General features: G+C 49.3%; 1 protein-coding gene across 1 annotated transcript; it reads left to right on the top strand.

Moving 5' to 3' along the window:
* Positions 1–1627: 1627 nt before the first annotated feature.
* Positions 1628–12328, top strand: LOC107076557 (immunoglobulin kappa light chain-like). The gene is made up of 5 exons (XM_069187640.1): positions 1628–4979; positions 8521–8901; positions 9382–9705; positions 10681–10773; positions 10909–12328. The coding sequence occupies exons 1-5, from the start codon at positions 4931–4933 to the stop codon at positions 11085–11087; spliced, it is 1026 nt and encodes a 341-aa protein (XP_069043741.1). The 5' UTR covers positions 1628–4930; the 3' UTR covers positions 11088–12328.
* Positions 12329–18251: the final 5923 nt, after the last annotated feature.

The following is an 18251-nucleotide window of genomic DNA, read 5'->3' as shown; positions in this document are numbered from 1 at the left end:
TGACCCCTCCAGGACCAGGACTGGACAGCTCTGCTTTAAAGAGACCAGGAGAGACTGCAGACACACTGACCCCTCCAGGACCAGGACTGGACAGCCCTGCTTTAAAGAGACCTGGAGAGACTGCAGACACACTGACCCCTCCAGGACCAGGACTGGACAGCCCTGCTTTAAAGAGACCAGGAGAGACTGTAGGACCTGACCTCTGCAGGACCTCCTGACTTTAAGGGCTCAACAGAGGTCTACAGACGCTGTGATGACGAGAACCATGACTAGGAAGCTTTCTCAGTCAACCCGGCAATATTGTGTGTGGCCACACGATGGCACTGTTTTTCTGTAAGGAAAGGCCCAGGCCTGCACAGTCATGAAACGCTCCTTTTTATTTAATTTTCACGACTCCCAGACAGGAGTGATGTGATCACCTGCAAAAAATCCAAGCCCGGGTTTAAGCTGCTGAGGTCTGAAGATCTTGGAACTGAATTTCACTGCCAGAGTCTCCCGCAGGCGAGGAGCAACAGCAATCAGTCCTTGAAGATGGAGCGTTTTCATGTCTCAGGACCTGACCTGGAGCTGCTGTTTCCAGTGTGGACACCCAAGGCTGAGCACAGGAGCTGCAGAGGCTCAGGGGTAACAGGGGTGAAAACCTGGCTGAGGGCGTTTTGTCATCTCATGTACATGGGGGGCTTCCTCGTCCTCAGTTCTTCACTGGTGTACAGACACCTGCTGACTGTGCGAGGGTTTAATCCAGTCAGTGCTTAACTGTGCATTTCACACTGTCTGTAGAAAACTCTTTCACACCTGAATTTAAAACAAATCATACCCCCAGCTCCCAGATACTGCAGTGTTGTGTGCCGTGATCGATCTGCTGAAAGAAAGGATGATTTCTTTCGATCTCTGGCCCACCTCAATCGCATCACACAGCGGCGGGATCAAGCACGGAGACGAGGGCCAGTAGTACCGCTCGGAGCCACAAGGGGGCGCGGACGCCCTCGGGCTCGCCGGCTCTAATTGCTTCCGCTTGGGGACGCGAAAGATGGCTCGCGCGGGGTGCTCCGGCTCGCGCACAGGTGTTCCTCGTCGAGAAAAGCGGAATGAAGGTTCAGGGCAGAGAGCTGGCGTCGCATCGTTTTCTAGAGGGAATGGTCTCTTTCGCGGCAATGCTTGGTCTGTTGAGTGTTCCGCGCTGGAAGCGGTTCCTATGCTGTGGTTTGTTTCTGGCTGCGGGGTCTGTTCGAGGCTGGAGGAAGAAACTGACCCCCGGACATCCCCTTTCCTGTTCGTGTTCCTGGGTCTCTTTGCCCCGTCGTCAGCAGGACGGTTTGTCTGTTTATGTTGCGGAAAACGACTTTAGTCAGACACTCCGGTCTAGAAATCGGCCTTCAGGCAGAAAGCTTTTGTAATAAGAGCGGGTATTCAGCGTCTTTTTGACACTGGGGTTGAACCCGTGTTCCTCTTTAAGCGGCGGTGACGAGGTTTAAACCGGTTGGTGTGGGATGTCCGAGCGAGTCTTGCCCCTGCCCACAGGGAGCAGGAAAGTTCAGGAGGCAGAGAACAACCAGGAGAATAAACAGGGGCTTGGTTGGCCCTCTGGGTCAGCAGCTCACCAAACCTGCCATCATAATGTTAATAATAATAATAATAATAATAATGTTTCTTTATTAGCCCTATACAATTTCTTGCATTAGAAATTCGTCTTTTCGCATACCCCAGCTTTTCTCCAAGGAGACACAGACACACAGACAGGGAGAGAAGCTTGGGGTCAGAGAACAGGGTCAGCCATTGTACAGCACCCCTGGAGCAGTTGGGGTTAAGGGCCTTGCTCAGGGGCCCAACGGAGTAGGATTCCTCTGCCGGCCGCGGGATTTGAACCGGCAACCTTCCAGCCACAGGCACAGATCCTGAGCCACAGAGCCACCCCTCCGCCCATCAGACGTCGCTGCCATGGCAACAGGGTATTGGGACCAGCTGCCGGAAGGAAGAGAAGCCGACGCGCACCAGTGAGCGCCTGGAGCGGGCGAGACGGCGCGGGCTCTCGCACTGGGACTGGCAGCGGTGGTCAGGTGAGAGGGGAACAGCACTGTGGACACGCACACGCGCGCACACACACCCCTCTGCGGTGGGGGGGGTTGGTGTAGAAAGAAGGAGGCCAGATAGCAGAAAGGAACGAGGAGTATGGTGCTGATCTGGACATCATGAGGCTGGTTTGCTTCCCCTGGTCCTGGGACTCTTGAGAGGGTCATCGACACCACGGGCTCTACAGGGCGCCAGGGCGTTTTAACTCAAAACCTGGAGGAACCTGCCAGGAGGGTTCAACCGAGCTGGAAGTGGATCTGTGTCCCAGGCACACTTCGAAATCCACAGAGAATGCATCACAAAATCAACCCAACATTTTGCAATGGGCCAGTCCGTCACCAGACTGGAACCTGTTGGAAACCTGGGGTGTGAACTGGGGAGGTCAGTCCATGCGCACAGCCTGGAGGGTATCGAGAGTTCGGTGTGGAGCAGAGCCTCAGTGTGTTCTCCAGGCTCATAGGGCTCAGTGCTGCTATCGAGACAAGGGGGGGGTACACTCAGCACTGACCACTGGGGTGCTGATGATTATGGGAGTTCAGGGGAAGAAAGGTCAGCTGAACTCTCCATCTGCTCTTGGACTCTTCCTCTGAGCTCCTGAACTCCTCTGGTGCCGATTCGGGATCTAGTTCTTCCTCTCCCTGTGCTGGTTCAGGGACTGCTGGCCCCTTCCCTTCCAGAGAGGAGCTGTCCCCTCCTGCTTCATCTTCAATCGCACCTCCCTCCGTCAGGAGACTAATCAGCCTCGTGTAGCTGGTGGCCTTGGAGTACAGTTGTCCAGTCTCCTCTCGCTCCCCCTCCATTCCTTTGCTCGAGCTGGGCACGCATGTACCCCTTCCCTGTGCCTACACACCCGTGCCATGAATACTCCAGGTCAGTGTTTTTCGATTAACACTTGTACCTGAAATACCAGAGTCCTGCTCCTCAGTGAGATTTTATCGCCCCCTTGTGGTTCTTCCCTGCAAGTTCATCTGGTCTTTCTCTCCCACTCTAGTCAGTCAAATAACTGAGCTGATGCTGCAAATCTCCAGATGTGCACAAACCATGAGCTTGCATTAACTAACTTTAATGGAATGGGTGTCTTGGTAGTGATTACTCATCCCAACAGCATCCCCAGCCTTTGAGGTCCAGGTGCAGTCCTGTTTTGAGTAACATCCCATGAGAACTTAAAAATATAGTAAGGTTGGGGTGTGAATAATTTAATTGAAGAGAGGCTAAAGTGTTGACTCTGAATCGGGGAGCTTACAAGTTAATAATTTCAGCACCCTGTTACTCAGGGATTACTGAGCAGGAATACTGAGAGTAATGACCCAGACCGCGAACCTGACATGACAAATTTCTATACAAAAGAAACAGAAACGGTCTTCAGTGCTGCTTTTTGTTCTTGACTTCCTGCACCCAGCCTTCCCTCTACAGAATGAGGGAGACCCACCCAGCAACTGAGACACGCATCCGGGGTAGGAAGCAGAGGCACCTGGTCTTTCTAAAATAAAAGGCCCTGCACAGGCCTAAATCGCTCTCGAACGAGAATGTTAGAGAATAAACGGGAGCCATTTTCCTTACTCCGATCGGTTTGCTTTCCTGCCTGGATCTGCTTGGAAACCTCATGCTTGTTTCAGTCCCCGGGCTGGTCTCTAATCGTCCAGCGGCTGCTGTGTGGCGGTTCAGCCCCTGGCCCCTAGCGGGGCGGGTCCCCAGGGGCTGGAAGTGAACATCCTCAGGGTGGTGGAACCGGTGCCTTTAGGACTGAGAGGTTGGGTGGAGCTTCTTTACACAGAGAGTGGGGGGGGCATGCAGCGCCCAAAAGTTGCCTGGCTGTGTGGGGTGGGTGTGGATCTGGTGGGAAGAAGAGGGTTTAGGACAGACCGGAAAGAGAATCCGGAGCATGCAGTCACTTCCCCTCTAGTCGAACCCAGGCCCGTTGTTGGGGGAGGGCGGGAGGCGGAGGAGTAGTGGATTGGGCCAAGGAGACGCGTGTACTTCCTGCTGCTACTCCTTTCCTTTCTCTCAGAAAATCCCAATAACGGGGACAATCCTTCTACACCGGGAGGCGGAGCAGGGCATGTGGTCCTGCGCTGCCCCTGTGGGTCCCCACCCCTAGAGCTGTCCGATATGACTCAACCCCCCCCCCCTTCATTAAGAACATAAGAAAGCTGAGAGACGAGAGGAGCCCACTGGGCCCCTCTAGCCCGTTTCGTATTGAGTGGTTAATTGATCCCAGTATCTCATCAGGATCAGGATCTCAGTGTTCTGATGCATAGAGTTGCAATGGTCTTAGCAGTCGTGATGCCCTTAATGCTCTGCTATAGCAGTGTAATGCTGTCCTACAGCAGTGTCCCGCTGTCCTGAGTGCTGTCCTACAGCAGTGTCCCGCTGTCCTGAGTGCTGTCCTACAGCAGTACTGTTACATATAAAACACTTTTCCCTTTTCGTGTTAAAAAAAAACTGTCTTTAATGAAGTTGTTTTATACCTTTACACTAATTAAGTACAACGATAGATGCATAATTATCAATAATACAGAGGTGTAGTTTCTGATATGATTAGATTCCGGTCCATTGCCCCGCAGGCGATTGGAGGAAGAGTCCAATCTTCACACCCGAAGAAGGCTCCACGGCCGAAACGTGTTTTCTTTCTTCTTTTTTTTCAGCATGGAATAAACCTGTTACTTGTCGTTTATCTTACCTGCAGCAGGCAGCGCTGCCACAACCACAGGGCGGGGTCGCATTGCTCTTGGTGAACCCCCCTGCCCCAGCTGCACTGCGGCCGTTAGCGGGTCGGCGGGGGGCGCCTCTGTAACAGAGCAGCCGCCCGCGCGCGCTGTCGCCACTCGTCTCCCTGCAGCCCCGGCGCGCGGCAGCGAGCATGACTGCGCCCCGTCACCTGCTCGTGCTCCTGGCTCTGGCCTGCTCTGGTAGGCAGAATGCAAAAGCTAATAATGATAATGGAAATATTTCATGTGCTGATAAATAATTAGAGTATACTAATAAGTAAGTAAGTGAATATCGGAAAAGTTTCTATTATCGCGATACCGAATTTCGTTACCGAATTTTGATGTAGATTATAAAATCATTCATGTATTAACAGCGTGTGAGCATCAAATTTGATTGCGATAGTCAAAATTGTTAAGATTTTACAGCCCGCAAAAGTTACAGGTGGGGAAATCGAGTAAACTTTCTTGACGTTAAATGAATTGTTTAGTTATATTTCTTCCCTGATATACTAATACTGATATATAATTCTATTAGTATATTTGTATCATATCCAATGTTATAAAATTGTTTAGCCAACAACTAACTAAGTAAATATTAAGTTAGAAATATTAATAATCAAAACAAGAAGGACCACCCAATGAACGCGGGTTAGTACAGCTTGAGTCTAATTTGATTTTTAAATCTATTTTTTTTTTGCTATTATTATTATTTTATTGTTATAAGGTTTTATATTACATCATATAGTTATTTATAATAGTACGTGGCACAATAAATGCTAAGGGAATAAAATCGAATAACGTTTCAGAAGGGGAAAAAGCCGTCTAGTAAGAATACAAACAATATCGTGTTCTATACTGTACATACACACATCATTCATTTAACCCATAGCTAACAAACAGGCGGCGCGATCAGTGAAAAGTTAAGAGGCAGTTGCCATCAGCCCTGCCGAGAGCAGAGTCTTTATCGATCGCGGATGAAGAACCGCCATATTGTAAAAGGAAACATCAAGTCAGGTCCTAAAAATAAATATGAGCTCTAAATAGGATTAATTATAAAGGTGTAATACAGAAGTCAAGGAATAATTTGACAGGTTTCTTACTATAATGCTCTCTCTCTGTTTTAAATCCTGATCAAAGAAGAATTTCGATTCCAGACTAATAGTAACAAGGTTTTTCAAATTGGCAGAATTAGTAATAAACTCCTTTTTTTTTTAAGCAGGCCTGTTTCACCAGCACTTTGTTTTACTGTAGCATTAGGTAAAAAAGTGGCTTTTCTCGCCTCGCGTTTATTAACACGTTTGTTTAGAAAATAAACCAATACATTAAAACAAATCAATCAATTAATTTTAGAAAAACACATATCTTAGATATACACCGGAGAGTGTATCCACATTTTGTTAGGAATTTCTAATTTATCCATGCTGCGGCAGTCTTAACTGTCGTGTTAAGTTTTTTTTTTTAGAACTTTTTTTTTATTAAATAAAAAACTTGATTGTATAAACTCGCTAATTAAAACATCATCGGTACCTTTGTTGAGGTTTCACTGAACAGAGAGATATCTGTGCACTCGCACTCGAAAAGCTAGACTTGACCGCCGAAAGTTTATTAATGAAGCTCAACTGACCGACAGGCGAATTCAATTCATTTTCGCTTTTAAGGAAAATGAGCGTCGCTTTCACAGCAAATTGAAGGGTTTTCCATATGTTGGTAAACTGCGCCATTAAGCAATTTGCTGTAAACGCTCGGTTTATTGTCGTTGTTTACGAACCACACATTTCTTAATTTATATCAGTAATATAATAATACCAATTCATATTTTGTTGAATTGATCAGCTCTATGATAATACCGATCACTGGCATCGATAATGCCAATAATCCCGGTCCTCTTCTTGTTTAAAATGCGCTCCTCCGGTCTCGCCGTCAGTCCAGACCGACCGCCTCTGTCCGCTTGTGCGTCTCTCCGGCAGCGCGGCAGAGGAGAAAACACACACAGACAGGGCCCCGGCTTCTCTACGTCTAGAGTAAGAGGACCAGAAGCACGAACAGGGGAGGAGGGGGTTAAACCTAAGAGTGATCACAGCCTTTTGTATTATTTAAGAAGCCCTATCCGTTTTTGGGCGCCTAGGAAAGGGTCAGAGTCACAAACTGTTTTCCCTCCTACCGTCCGGTAAACGGTACCGAAGCATTCGGTCCAAGTCCAACAGACTACGGAACAGCTTCTACCTCCAGGCAGTAAGACTGCTCAACAGTCAACCCGCAGCTCCTTAGCAAATCACCTGTAATCGCTACATGGACACACAACTCTCACTGTATTCACCATAACTACACTACATGTATATATTGCACACACCATGGACACATAACAGCTCTACTCACATTGAGTTTTATTCCGTTTCTATTACATTATTATTTCGGAACCTGATTTTCGTCACCTGATTCTTGTGAGCTCGCAGAAATACACTTTGATTTGATTCCCTGCTCCCACCCCAACATTATTTTACCACTTCAAACAAATAAATACACGAATTATAGGACTGGAGAACGTTAGCTTAGTGTATGTCCTGTTGCCTTCCAGTAAAACACCTCCAGTATCTCCCTGTCTTGCGGACAATGTCTACCGTTCGCTAGTTACATTGGATCTGACCGACTCAAGACCAACAGAAGCACACATTTATTATTGCGGTAACTTGATCTGGCGATCTGTTTCGAGATCTCTCATTCCGCTCCATTAACGTCCCTCTGGGGTCCTCAGGCGTACAAAAAAATGTACTGCCGAGTTTGCAACGCGTGTGAAAGGTCACTTGTAATGGCTCATCGCCCGGTTGAAGGATTCATGCAGCTGGTCGTCACGACATTCACTGCTTTCCGACATTAAACGAGCGGGAGGGATGTATCGGTACCTGCCGCCACCTTGGACAGAGAGATAATATTGAGCCCGCTGGAGAGGGCCTGGAGCGGGTTGGAAGATCGGATCGGGTAAAACGGCCATTTAATTCAATTCGACTTTATTGTCATTATACTTCCACAGGTGCATAGTATAATGAAAAGTGTTTCTCATGAGTCACTCAGGTGCAGGATATAAATAGGACAGAAGATAAGACAATAGACAGTTACACAATAACAGTAACTTGAAGTAACATAACGTGTAATCAAAAACTGTGCAAAATGCGCAAACGGAAAAAAAATATAACAGGACAAAAACAGTGCAAGGTAATTCGAGGTACAGTGCAAAAATAGTATTGCGATTAATAAATATTACAACTAGTACAGTTTTACTGAGGAATTGAAGGGGCAGTACAATTTCGGCTTACATGTGTGTGTAGTGGTGTTGGAGTGCAGTCCTTGTGGGTACAGGAAGACGTTAGGAGAGATCATAATATGATGGGAGATGATCGGTCAGGCCGTTTGACGGAAAGCAGGTACACCAGGAGAGCGGAATTAGAGTAAATCCATCCTTCGGGTTTTACCAGGGGGTTTTCTGAACCATAGTTTGCGGCACTGCAGATAAAATGACCTTTAAAACTCTTTCCACCTGGGTCAAAAACCGAATAACACAACTTTGACGTCTTTAATGCATTTGATCTTCCCCCTGTTAAAAACGTTGTTTACTCTCGACTCACTTTGCGAGTGTTCCCTGACCTGAACATGGAGCCATTTCAGAAACACTTAGGTTTTGATTGTCTTAATGTCAATACCTTTTGACTGTCGCTAATACCTGACACGCCGAGCTGCCTCTGTTTAGTACACTCGTGCAGCGCGGACGACCAGCCCGACCTGCAACTATGGCAACCGCACCCGTCGGTCATCGGCACGAGCGGCAGGAACCCGAAGGTGGCGTGCCGGCTCGAGGGCAGCGGGAAGAAGGTGGGCGCGCTGATTCGCTCCTGGTACCGGCGCGCGGGCGGGGGCGCGCTCGAGTTCCTGCTGAGCCGGCAGAGCCCCACGCGGCAGAGCTACGGCGCGGGCGTCGGCCAGCGGTTCCTGATCGAGGAGGACGAGGGCGGGAACAGCTTCTCGCTCATCATCGGCAACTTCGCCGCGGCCGACCAGGGCGTCTACTACTGCGCCGTGTGGTTCAACCACAGGTACATCTTCGGCCCGGGCACCCAGGTCATCTACAGAGGTGAGCTCGCCGGACGCACACGGCTGTAAGGCTTTTGAAGGGTTGGAGTTACAAGACGACAAAAAGTGGAGAGCTGCGTCAGCATGCGTAGGCTGCAAAGGAACAAGTAATAGGTTTATCACACCTGAAGAAGGCTCCACGGCCGAAACGTTGTGTTCTCTTTCTTCTTTTTTTCAGCATGGAATAAACCTACTACTTGTTCCTTTAAGGTCTATTCTCTGCCGCCAGAAAAAGGGAAGAGACACAACGTTTCGGCTGTGGAGCCTTCAGGTGTGTGAAGAGACCTGAACACACACTTGCGGAAGGCTCCACAGGCGAAACGCTCTCTTCCTCTTATCAGGGATACACCTGTACTGTTGGAGATGTGTTCCGTTATAATATTTTGTTAAAGACGTCGCTGTGAGTTCTGGGGCTTTTAGATTCCCAAGGCCGCTGACTCCGGCACCCCCGATCTCATTATTGTCAACCGCTGTATTTCAGACTCCCCGCCGGCCCTGAGCCGCCCCTCGCTGTCCGTGTACCGGCCGTCCGCCCGGGAGCTGAGGGAGCAGGGCCGGGCCACGGTGCTGTGCCGGGCGCGGGGCTTCAGCCCGCCGGAGCTGCGGCTGCGCTGGCGGCTGGACGGGGAGCCCGTGGACGCGCAGGCGGGCGCGGGCGGCGCGCTCTCGGCCTGGGCAGTGCTGACGGTGCGCGCGGAGTCCTGGCGGCGCGGGGTGCGCGTCTCCTGCCGCGCGGAGCACCTGAGCGCCGACCCCGCCGACCCCCCCGAGAAGAGCGTGGCGACCGAGCGCGCGGTTCCGCCAGGTGAGGCCGCAGATCGGACCTTGTGTCAGAGTCCTGGAAGCGCAGAGTAAACAACACCCACACTGACGCACCCCCACTGCGGGACCCCCTCAACCCCAGTCCCTCTCTGGACCTCATTTTAACGCAAGAGGCTCCAACAGATGAGAACTGTGCACATAAACACACCCACAAACAGAGAAATAGATACACAGAAATATAGACACACTTGCACAAAGAACACAGACACTCACACACAGAAATATACACAAAGACAGAGATGCACACAAATATCCAGACACAAAAATACACAGAAATAGAGATATCCACCGATACACGGACATGTACAAAGAGATACACAGAAGTGCACACAAAGACAAACTGATACATGCACACAGAAATGCACACACAGAGATATGCACAAGTATACCCACAGAGAAACAGAAATGTACAGACACACAGAGAAACACAGAAATGTACAGACACACAGAGAAACACTGAAATGTACAGACACACAGACGCACAGCATGCAGAGGGACAGACAGGGACAACAAACAACAGAGGTGCTCCCCCCAGTGGGGTAACTAGTAAAGGTTGAGGTGGATGTGTTGGGGTTGGGTTGGGCAGCATGGTTTCTCTCGGCTCTCGGGGAGAAACAGCCACCCCTGGTGGCCGCCGACCCGCCGTGACAAGAGAGAGCCCGCCGTGCCGGACTGCAGCTCATGCAGCGTCTTGGCCAGCAAGCGGATCCTGAAGGGAGGGGGCGGGTCTCTCAGCCTCTCTGCACTCCCCCCTTCTGAGGGGAGGGGGTCTAGGAGGCGCCACCATGATCCAGGATGCAGAGCGCAAGAGGATTTCTTCATAAATATATATCAGTAACACTCATTTCAGTGGGCTGAGGTGACACTTTGTGTGTGTGTGTGTGTGTGTGCGTGTGCGTGTGTGTGTGTGCGCTCGCTGATGTTCTCACCGCCTGGTGCTCTGGCTATTTCAACACAGGGTGCAGCAGGACAGCTGACCAGCAGGGTGACCTGGGGACTGAGGGAAACTGGACCAGAGGCTCGGGCAGTGCTGACCGCTCTGTCTACACAGGTATGGGCATAAGTACAGGCACACACAGGTACGGGTCCTCACACACAGGTATTCACCCTCACACCCAGGTATTCATCCTCACACACAGCTACAGATCTGCGGAAACGGAAAGCCTGTCCGTCTGTGCTTTTCCAGCAGCGGCGGCCGCCATGCGGATCGCGTTCGCCTGCTACGCCGCGGCCTGCGCCCTCAGCGCCGCCTACGGGATGGCTGTCTGTTCCGTCCTCCTGGCCAGGAGCAGAGCCAGGCCGCCGGAGAAGAGCAGCGCCCGAGGCCGAGGGGGGGCCCCCGGGAACCTCCGGGAGCGCAGCTGAGAGCCCGCGCCGCGCCCTCCGCTGGGCCCAACCTGCACGACGCCACGCAAGCGCAACGCCAAGGCAGGGAAGAGGAGGTGGCCAATCTCAGTATTCCGCGCTCCGGAGCACTGATCCCAAACCCCATGACGACCATCGACACCGACCAGCACCAAGACTGCCGAAATCCCCATTATCATCCGACACTATGGGCTGTAATTATTGCCCCGTGTTCAGAGCACGTTAACCAGCGGTGATTATTAGCCAGTGATATTCGCTCCTGGTCCTGAAGAGGCACACTCCTCTAGGATTGGTCCCTTACTGTGTTGAGTGAGTGCAGTCGGGGACACCGTGCTCATGAGATAAGATCACTTTATTGGCCCTATACAATTTCTTGCATTAGGAATTTCTTGTTGCATACCCCAGCTTGTTCTCCATGAGACACACGGACAGGGAGAGAAGCTGGGGGTCAGACTGCGGGGCTCAGCCATTAATTCGGCACCATTTAACAACTAAGCGACTGCAAGAAAGTCATAAAGTCCAGGGAGGAGAGAAAAGTAGGCCCGGGAGACAGTATCGGTGCGTCAAGCTGTTATTGATGACCAGAGCCAGCTGCTCGATCACTCACTCACCCCAGTCAGTGCAGAATGGTAGTGAATTAACTAATCTGACACACAGTTCTGTTGACACCTCTCAAATTCACCTAAGCCACCTGTTTTCTAACTGTTTCATCCAATTCAGGGTTGTGGGGGAACTGGCACCTATCCCAGCAAGCAACAGGCGCAAGGCGGGGTACACCCCAGACAGGACACCGATATGACAACACTCACACGCATACCAGAGCCAGTTTTCCCAGAATCCAATTAGCCTACCAGTATGGCTGTGAGCTGCGAGTGGAAACTGGATCACCCAGAGGAAGCCGACGCAAAACGGGGGAGAACATGCAAACTCCACACAGACGGCACCCCAGGTTTGGAATTCAATCCAGGGTCCCGGCCCTCAGCTGGAGCAACGTTAAGCACTGCGCCACTGTCCTGTCCCATCAAATTCATTCAGCTGGGTACATTTAATTAGACAATGAAGATTGAAAGCTGGTATGAAAAACAGAAAGACGTGTTGACCAGAGCTGGGCCACCTCTGTTATACTGAGTATATATATATAAAAGCATTTAGAGAATATGAAGATTCTGCTGAGCTAATATTGCTGCATGTATTGAGCTGATTTAAAGTGTTAAAGAATAAAACAGTCTGACACGCCTGTGGTCCTTTTGCTCATCGACTGTTCTATCTAGTCTTCTAGGAAGTGCCCCTCTGTCTCCATTTCTCCCCGCTGGCAGTGGGAGCACAGCCTGTCCTCTCTGGACAGCCAGGTCTGCCTGTGTCATCCAGTTTCTATGGCCAGGCTGTGGTCACTGAGCCTGTCCTCTCTGGACAGCCAGGACTGCCTGTGTTCAGTTTCTGTGTCCAGGCTGTGGTCACTGAGCCTGTCCTCTCTGGACAGCCAGGTCTGCCTGTGTTCAGTTTCTGTGTCCAGGCTGTGGTCACTGAGCTTGTTCTCTCTGGGCAGCCACGTCTGCCTGTGTCGTCCAGTTTCTATGGCCAGGCTGTGGTCACTGAGCCTGTCCTCTCTGGGCAGCCAGGTCTGCCTGTGTCGTCCAGTTTCTATGGCCAGGCTGTGGTCACTGAGCCTGTCCTCTCTGGGCAGCCAGGTCTGCCTGTGTCGTCCAGTTTCTGTGGCCAGGCTGTGGTCACTGAGCCTGTCCTCTCTGGACAGCCAGGTCTGCCTGTGTTCAGTTTCTGTGTCCAGGCTGTGGTCACTGAGCCTGTCCTCTCTGGGCAGCCAGGTCTGCCTGTGTCGCCCAGTTTCTATGGCCAGGCTGTGGTCACTGAGCCTGTACTTCGTCAGGGTCTGTTTCTCTTTGCTGTTACTTATGTTGGTCAAATATTCGGCTAGTGTGTATTGTCTGTTTAGGGGTTCTGTAGCATTCCAGTTTGTGTTGTGTTTGTGTGTGTGTCCCAGTGTGTGAGATATTGCTGTTTGATCTGTGCTGTGATGTGACCCTCCTCTCTCTCTACCCCTCTCGTCTCCCAGCTCTCTCAATTCAATTCAATTCAAGGTGCTTTATTAGCATGACCGATGGGTACAATCAGTGTTGCCAAAGCAAATAAAAAATAATAAAATTAACATAGAACAAAACAAAAAATAGAAGTAAAATAAAATCTACAGACGTTACAGACATTTACAACAAAGACATATTATATAATTTTGACATCTACTGTAGGCGGCTGGAGCATTATTGGGAGACGGACTCACTGTTCCTCAGGCTGTGACAGGAGATCACATACTGGGCTGCCAGATCAACTGAGTTCCCTCCTCCCTCTCCCAGTAGGATTGGGACCTGTTGTGGTTTTGGCAGGTGTGGGAACTCTGGGATTAGATTTCTGAATTTCGGGAAGAATGTTTCTCTAATCCCAGAGTATCTGTCACAGTGCAGTAGGCAGTGCACCTCTGTCTCTATTTCTCCCTGCTGGCAGTGGGAGCACAGCCTGTCCTCTCTGGGCAGCCAGGTCTGCCTGTGTCGCCCATTTTCTATGGCCAGGTTGTGGTCACTGAGCCTGTACTTTGTCAGGGTCTGTTTCTGTTTGTTATTTTTTATTTTGGTCAAATATTCAGCTAGTGTGTATTGTCTGTTTAAGGTTCTGTAGCATTCCAGTTTATGTTGTGTTTGTGTGTGTGTGTCCCAGTGTGTGAGATATTGCTGTTTGATCTGTGCTGTGATGTGGTTGAGTCTGGGTTGTGGTGCTCTAGCAGTGCTGTCCTGAGGCTGGTTAGTGTTGGTGTGGCTCAGGTCGGTGAGCCTCAGGACCAGCTGGCTCAGGGGGCTCTGTTTTGGGCTCAGCTCTTGGCTCAGCAGGGCTTTGTGGTGGTAGGAATTTTGGAATTTTGGTCACTGTTTTTTAGGTGTAGCCAATACTTTAATATTCTTTTCTGTATGTTTATCAATAGTGGGTACTGGCCTAATTCTGCCCTGCACCTGTTGTTAGGAGTTTTTCTCTGCACACGGAGGATGATTCTACAGATCTCCATGTGCAGAGTTTCTGTGGGATGTTTGTCCCATTGGGTGTAATCCTGGTCTGTGAGGGGACCCCACACTTCACTGCCATATAGGGCAATGGGTTGGATTACACTTTCAAATATTTGGAGCCAGATTCTTGTTGGTGGGTTGATGTTGAAGAGCCTCCTTCTTATTGCCTAGAAAGCCCTGAGTGCCTTCTCCCTCAGTGCCTTCACTGCCAGGTCAAAACTCCCGGAAGAGCTGATGGTGAGACCGAGATATGTGTAGCTGGATGTGTGCTCCAATGTGTTGTTGTTCAGTGTGAATTTGTACCTGTTTCCCTGAGGTCTGGCTTTCTTCTGGAAAACCATAACTCTGGTCTTGTCAAGATTGACTGTCAGTGCCCAGGTCTGACAGTACTGCTCCAGCAGTGCCAGGTTCTGCTGCAGCCCCTGTTCTGTGGGCGACAGCAGGACCAGGTCATCTGCATAGAGCAGGAACTTGATTTCTGTGTCGTGTAGTGTAAGACCAGGAGAGGGTCTCTCTCTGACCCTCCTCTCTCTCTTCCCCTCTCGTCTCCCAGCTCTCTCTCTGACCCTCCTCTCTCTCTACCCCTCTCGTCTCCCAGCTCTCTCTCTGACCCTCCTCTCTCTCTACCCCTCTCGTCTCCCAGCTCTCTCTCTGACCCTCCTCTCTCTCTACCCCTCTCGTCTCCCAGCTCTCTCTCTGACCCTCCTCTCTCTCTACCCCTCTCGTCTCCCAGCTCTCTCTCTCTGACCCTCCTCTCTCTCTACCCCTCTCTGACCCTCCTCTCTCTCTGACCCTCCTCTCTCTCTACCCCTCTCGTCTCCCAGCTCTCTCTCTCTGACCCTCCTCTCTCTCAGCGTGTGCTCCCTCTGACAAATCACCAGCCCCAACATTCCTCAGCCTTCCTCGTCTCAGGGACGCCCCCTTGTGGCACCGGGAGGGAAGCGCCTGCGCTGAGCAGCAGGTGGAAACCCGACACAGACCGGCTCCAGCCAGAGCAGTTCCTTCAGCTGCAGCTGCACAAACACACACACAGTCCTGTGCTGAACTGGAGCCCCTTCCTGAGCCCCCCGGCCCCCCATGTGTCTTTCACAGAGCCTGGCAGGCTGGAAAGGACAAGCTGTTCCCTCGCGCTCCTCACGTCCCGGGACACACACACACACAGCGGGACATGTGCACAACAGTCCTCCACGACGGGCAGATCAGGGCCAGAAGAAGCAGGAAAGAGAAGGGGAAGGGCACTGAGGGAGGAGGAGGGAGAGAGAAGGAATGGAGAAGCGTGAATAGGAAACTGGGCGGAGAGGGAAACAGCGACAGGTCCCGGGCGCAGTGCAGGCGAGCCCAGAGAGTCAGGCTCTCCCCCTCGCACTGCGGCACAGCGGGGTCAGACCGGACCTCAGAACCAGAACTGGGACAGGCTGATCCTCGGTGCAGAACTCGGTCAGACTGTATCAAACTTCAGAACTGGGTCAGATCGAATGTCAGGGCAGAACCAGGACAGACTGGATCCCACTGCAGAACTGGGTCAGACTGGACCTCAGAACAGAACCACATAGCAGGAATCCAAAAAGCACAGGATTAGAAGCGAGAGTACACAGCTCCACCTTCCTGTCAGCACAGAAGCCTAACAGTGAAACACACACCAGACGTCAGGTCAGAACACACACGCATACAGTATATTGCATTCTGTATACCCACCCGTGCCACACACCACAAGCAATCTAAAGAGACTCAGTTCCTCCAGCCAGTCAGTGCGGGACACTCCCTTCAGACTGAAGAGACTCAGTTCCTCCAACCTGTCAGTGCGGGACACTCAAGCCCTGGGATGTGTCTACTCACTCGTCTCTGGCCTGACTCCAGAGTGGCGGTATCTGTTCTGTAACGTGGGGACCAAAACTGCGCATGACATTCTACACGGGGCCTTACTAGTGTGTTATGTTCGAGCTGTCTTTTCTAGCTCAGCATTTCCCATTTTGTAGTTATAACGTGTGCATATAAACCATCATCTACCACATATTCTGCCAGACCTTTGTTTTTTAACGCAATTTGCTCTTATACTGATGATGTATAACAGCGATGAGTCTGACTTGTTTCATATCAGGGTCATTCATATTTGGCGAGGCTGCACCCAGGCGGGCCCCGTTGACTAACACACAGCTCTGCAGCCGGCACGAGCCGGCCTGTCTCCCTCTCGCTCACTGTTCTCCCTGCCCGCGCGCCGTGCCGAGTCCCACTATGGGAAAACTCACCGGAGAGCTCCTGCTGCCCCCTGGAGCGCACGGCCCCCCTCCCTCGGAGGCGGGTGGAGACCGGTTTGTTTTCGGATCTACAGAACTGCTCCATCGGGAAGAAATATCAGGGAAGGCGGGGCTTCCCTGCGGTGGAAAGGCAGTTGCGAAACATTTTTTGTTTTACTGGTTATTTAAACAATAACAACAACAAAACCAATACAAACAAACAGTACATATAACGTATCAAAAACATCTTCAGGGCTACATATCATAATACAAATACACAACTATGAAAAAAGTTTATACGCCGCTTTCGTGTTTTTACATTTCGATATAGGCTGTAAAGACGCCTTTACATCTATTTTAAACTGTTAAAACACGGGACTCTTCCCAGACCATTTCACTTAATGTAAATAATATCGTGCAAGAACAATAATTACAAATTACATAATTATTGTCAATTACAAAATATATTTTCGTATTATTTCCAATGTTACTGAAGCTTAACATAATGTCTATTTCTTCAAAAAAATAATATCAATATTAGCCCCTTTCTTAATATAAGTTTGCAAATCAGTCCAGAGGGTTTTTACAACAGGACATAACCAAAATAAATGTTATAAGGTTTCAGGGTTACTTTCTCAAAAGGCAGTTATCAGGTATATTAATCTTAAATCTCTGCACAACAAGAGTCTTTACTGGGTAAATACGATTAACTATATTATGTTACCTCCTTAACCTTATTAGATATACAATATTTGGTCGACCTCATCCATTTTTTTTTCCTAATCAATCCCATTCCCAAAAGATGTGACAATGTTTCCCAAATGATGATGACTTTAACTGACAGGATACTGTCAACTTGCAATAGGGATCTTAAAAACTTATTACATCCCTAACTCAAAATATCCTGTCCTTGTAGTCTAATACAAGCTGTAAATTCTTCCAAGGTTTCTAATGGACAATTCCTTAAGAGACTCTGTACTTCCCTAGAGATCACATTAATTACACTAAAATATTGATCAGAATTAATAGAAATATTATATCTGTTAACAAAGTCTGTGTAATTATATATTTCACCATCAACATTAATTCATTGTTTAACCCACATTATACCACTTTTGACCAAATGTATTTAAAAAAACAAGGTTTTATTTCTAACATTTATCCATCTATTGTTCCAGATGGCATATCTATGAGGGGAAAAATATGTTAATGTGTGAGTGACCAAGTAAGAAGTACTTGTTTATGGAAATTGGCCAGTTTCAAGGGGATATTTCCACCATCAAAGTTAAAACTCCATACCCCCTACTTCTTGAAATGTTAAGTTAGGAATTATTTTGTATCCACTTTATCTTCAAAATTGCATTAGATATCCTAAAATTGAAAGCATTTAAGCCCCCTTCTGCCCGTGGATGACAAATAATATATTTTTTAAGATAATGGGGTTTATTCCTCCAGATAAACTTAACAAGTTTAGAATCAACTTTTCTAATTGCAGGTGGTGCATCCAAAACCAGTGAAGCATAAACTCAGAGTTAGACAAAAGTATCGGACCATTTAAAGAAAGGTCTCTGAACAACCATGAGTCAAGTGTTTTCTTCTTCCAAATGCTTGCATAATAGGAGAAGAGTTTAGATCACTTGTGATTTGTGGATTTTTGGAAGTCTTGATTTACAGGAATATTGCACATGGGTAAGACATCACATTCTCCCAGAGCCATCTTGATACTTCAAGGGAGGCCAGATACGGGGAGAAAAAGCCTTTAAGCACTTAATTGCCTTCTCAGCCTCTGTATGGTTTCTTAAAAACATTGTTGTATCATCAGCCAATTGGGATCACTTCATCTGTTTATCCTGTATTTGAATACC

This window comes from Lepisosteus oculatus, chromosome 3 (assembly GCF_040954835.1).
Source record: "Lepisosteus oculatus isolate fLepOcu1 chromosome 3, fLepOcu1.hap2, whole genome shotgun sequence".
Lineage (NCBI taxonomy): Eukaryota > Metazoa > Chordata > Actinopteri > Semionotiformes > Lepisosteidae > Lepisosteus > Lepisosteus oculatus.
This window is presented reverse-complemented; position numbering and strand designations above follow the sequence as displayed.

Coding starts and splice junctions, on each gene's coding strand:
- LOC107076557 (XM_069187640.1), top strand. CDS start 4,931: ATGACTGCGCCCCGTCACCTGCTCGTGCTCCTGGCTCTGGCCTGCTCT. Junction 4,980..8,520: donor CCTGGCTCTGGCCTGCTCTG/GTAGGCAGAATG, acceptor GCCTCTGTTTAG/TACACTCGTGCAGCGCGGAC. Junction 10,774..10,908: donor TGACCGCTCTGTCTACACAG/GTATGGGCATAA, acceptor GTGCTTTTCCAG/CAGCGGCGGCCGCCATGCGG.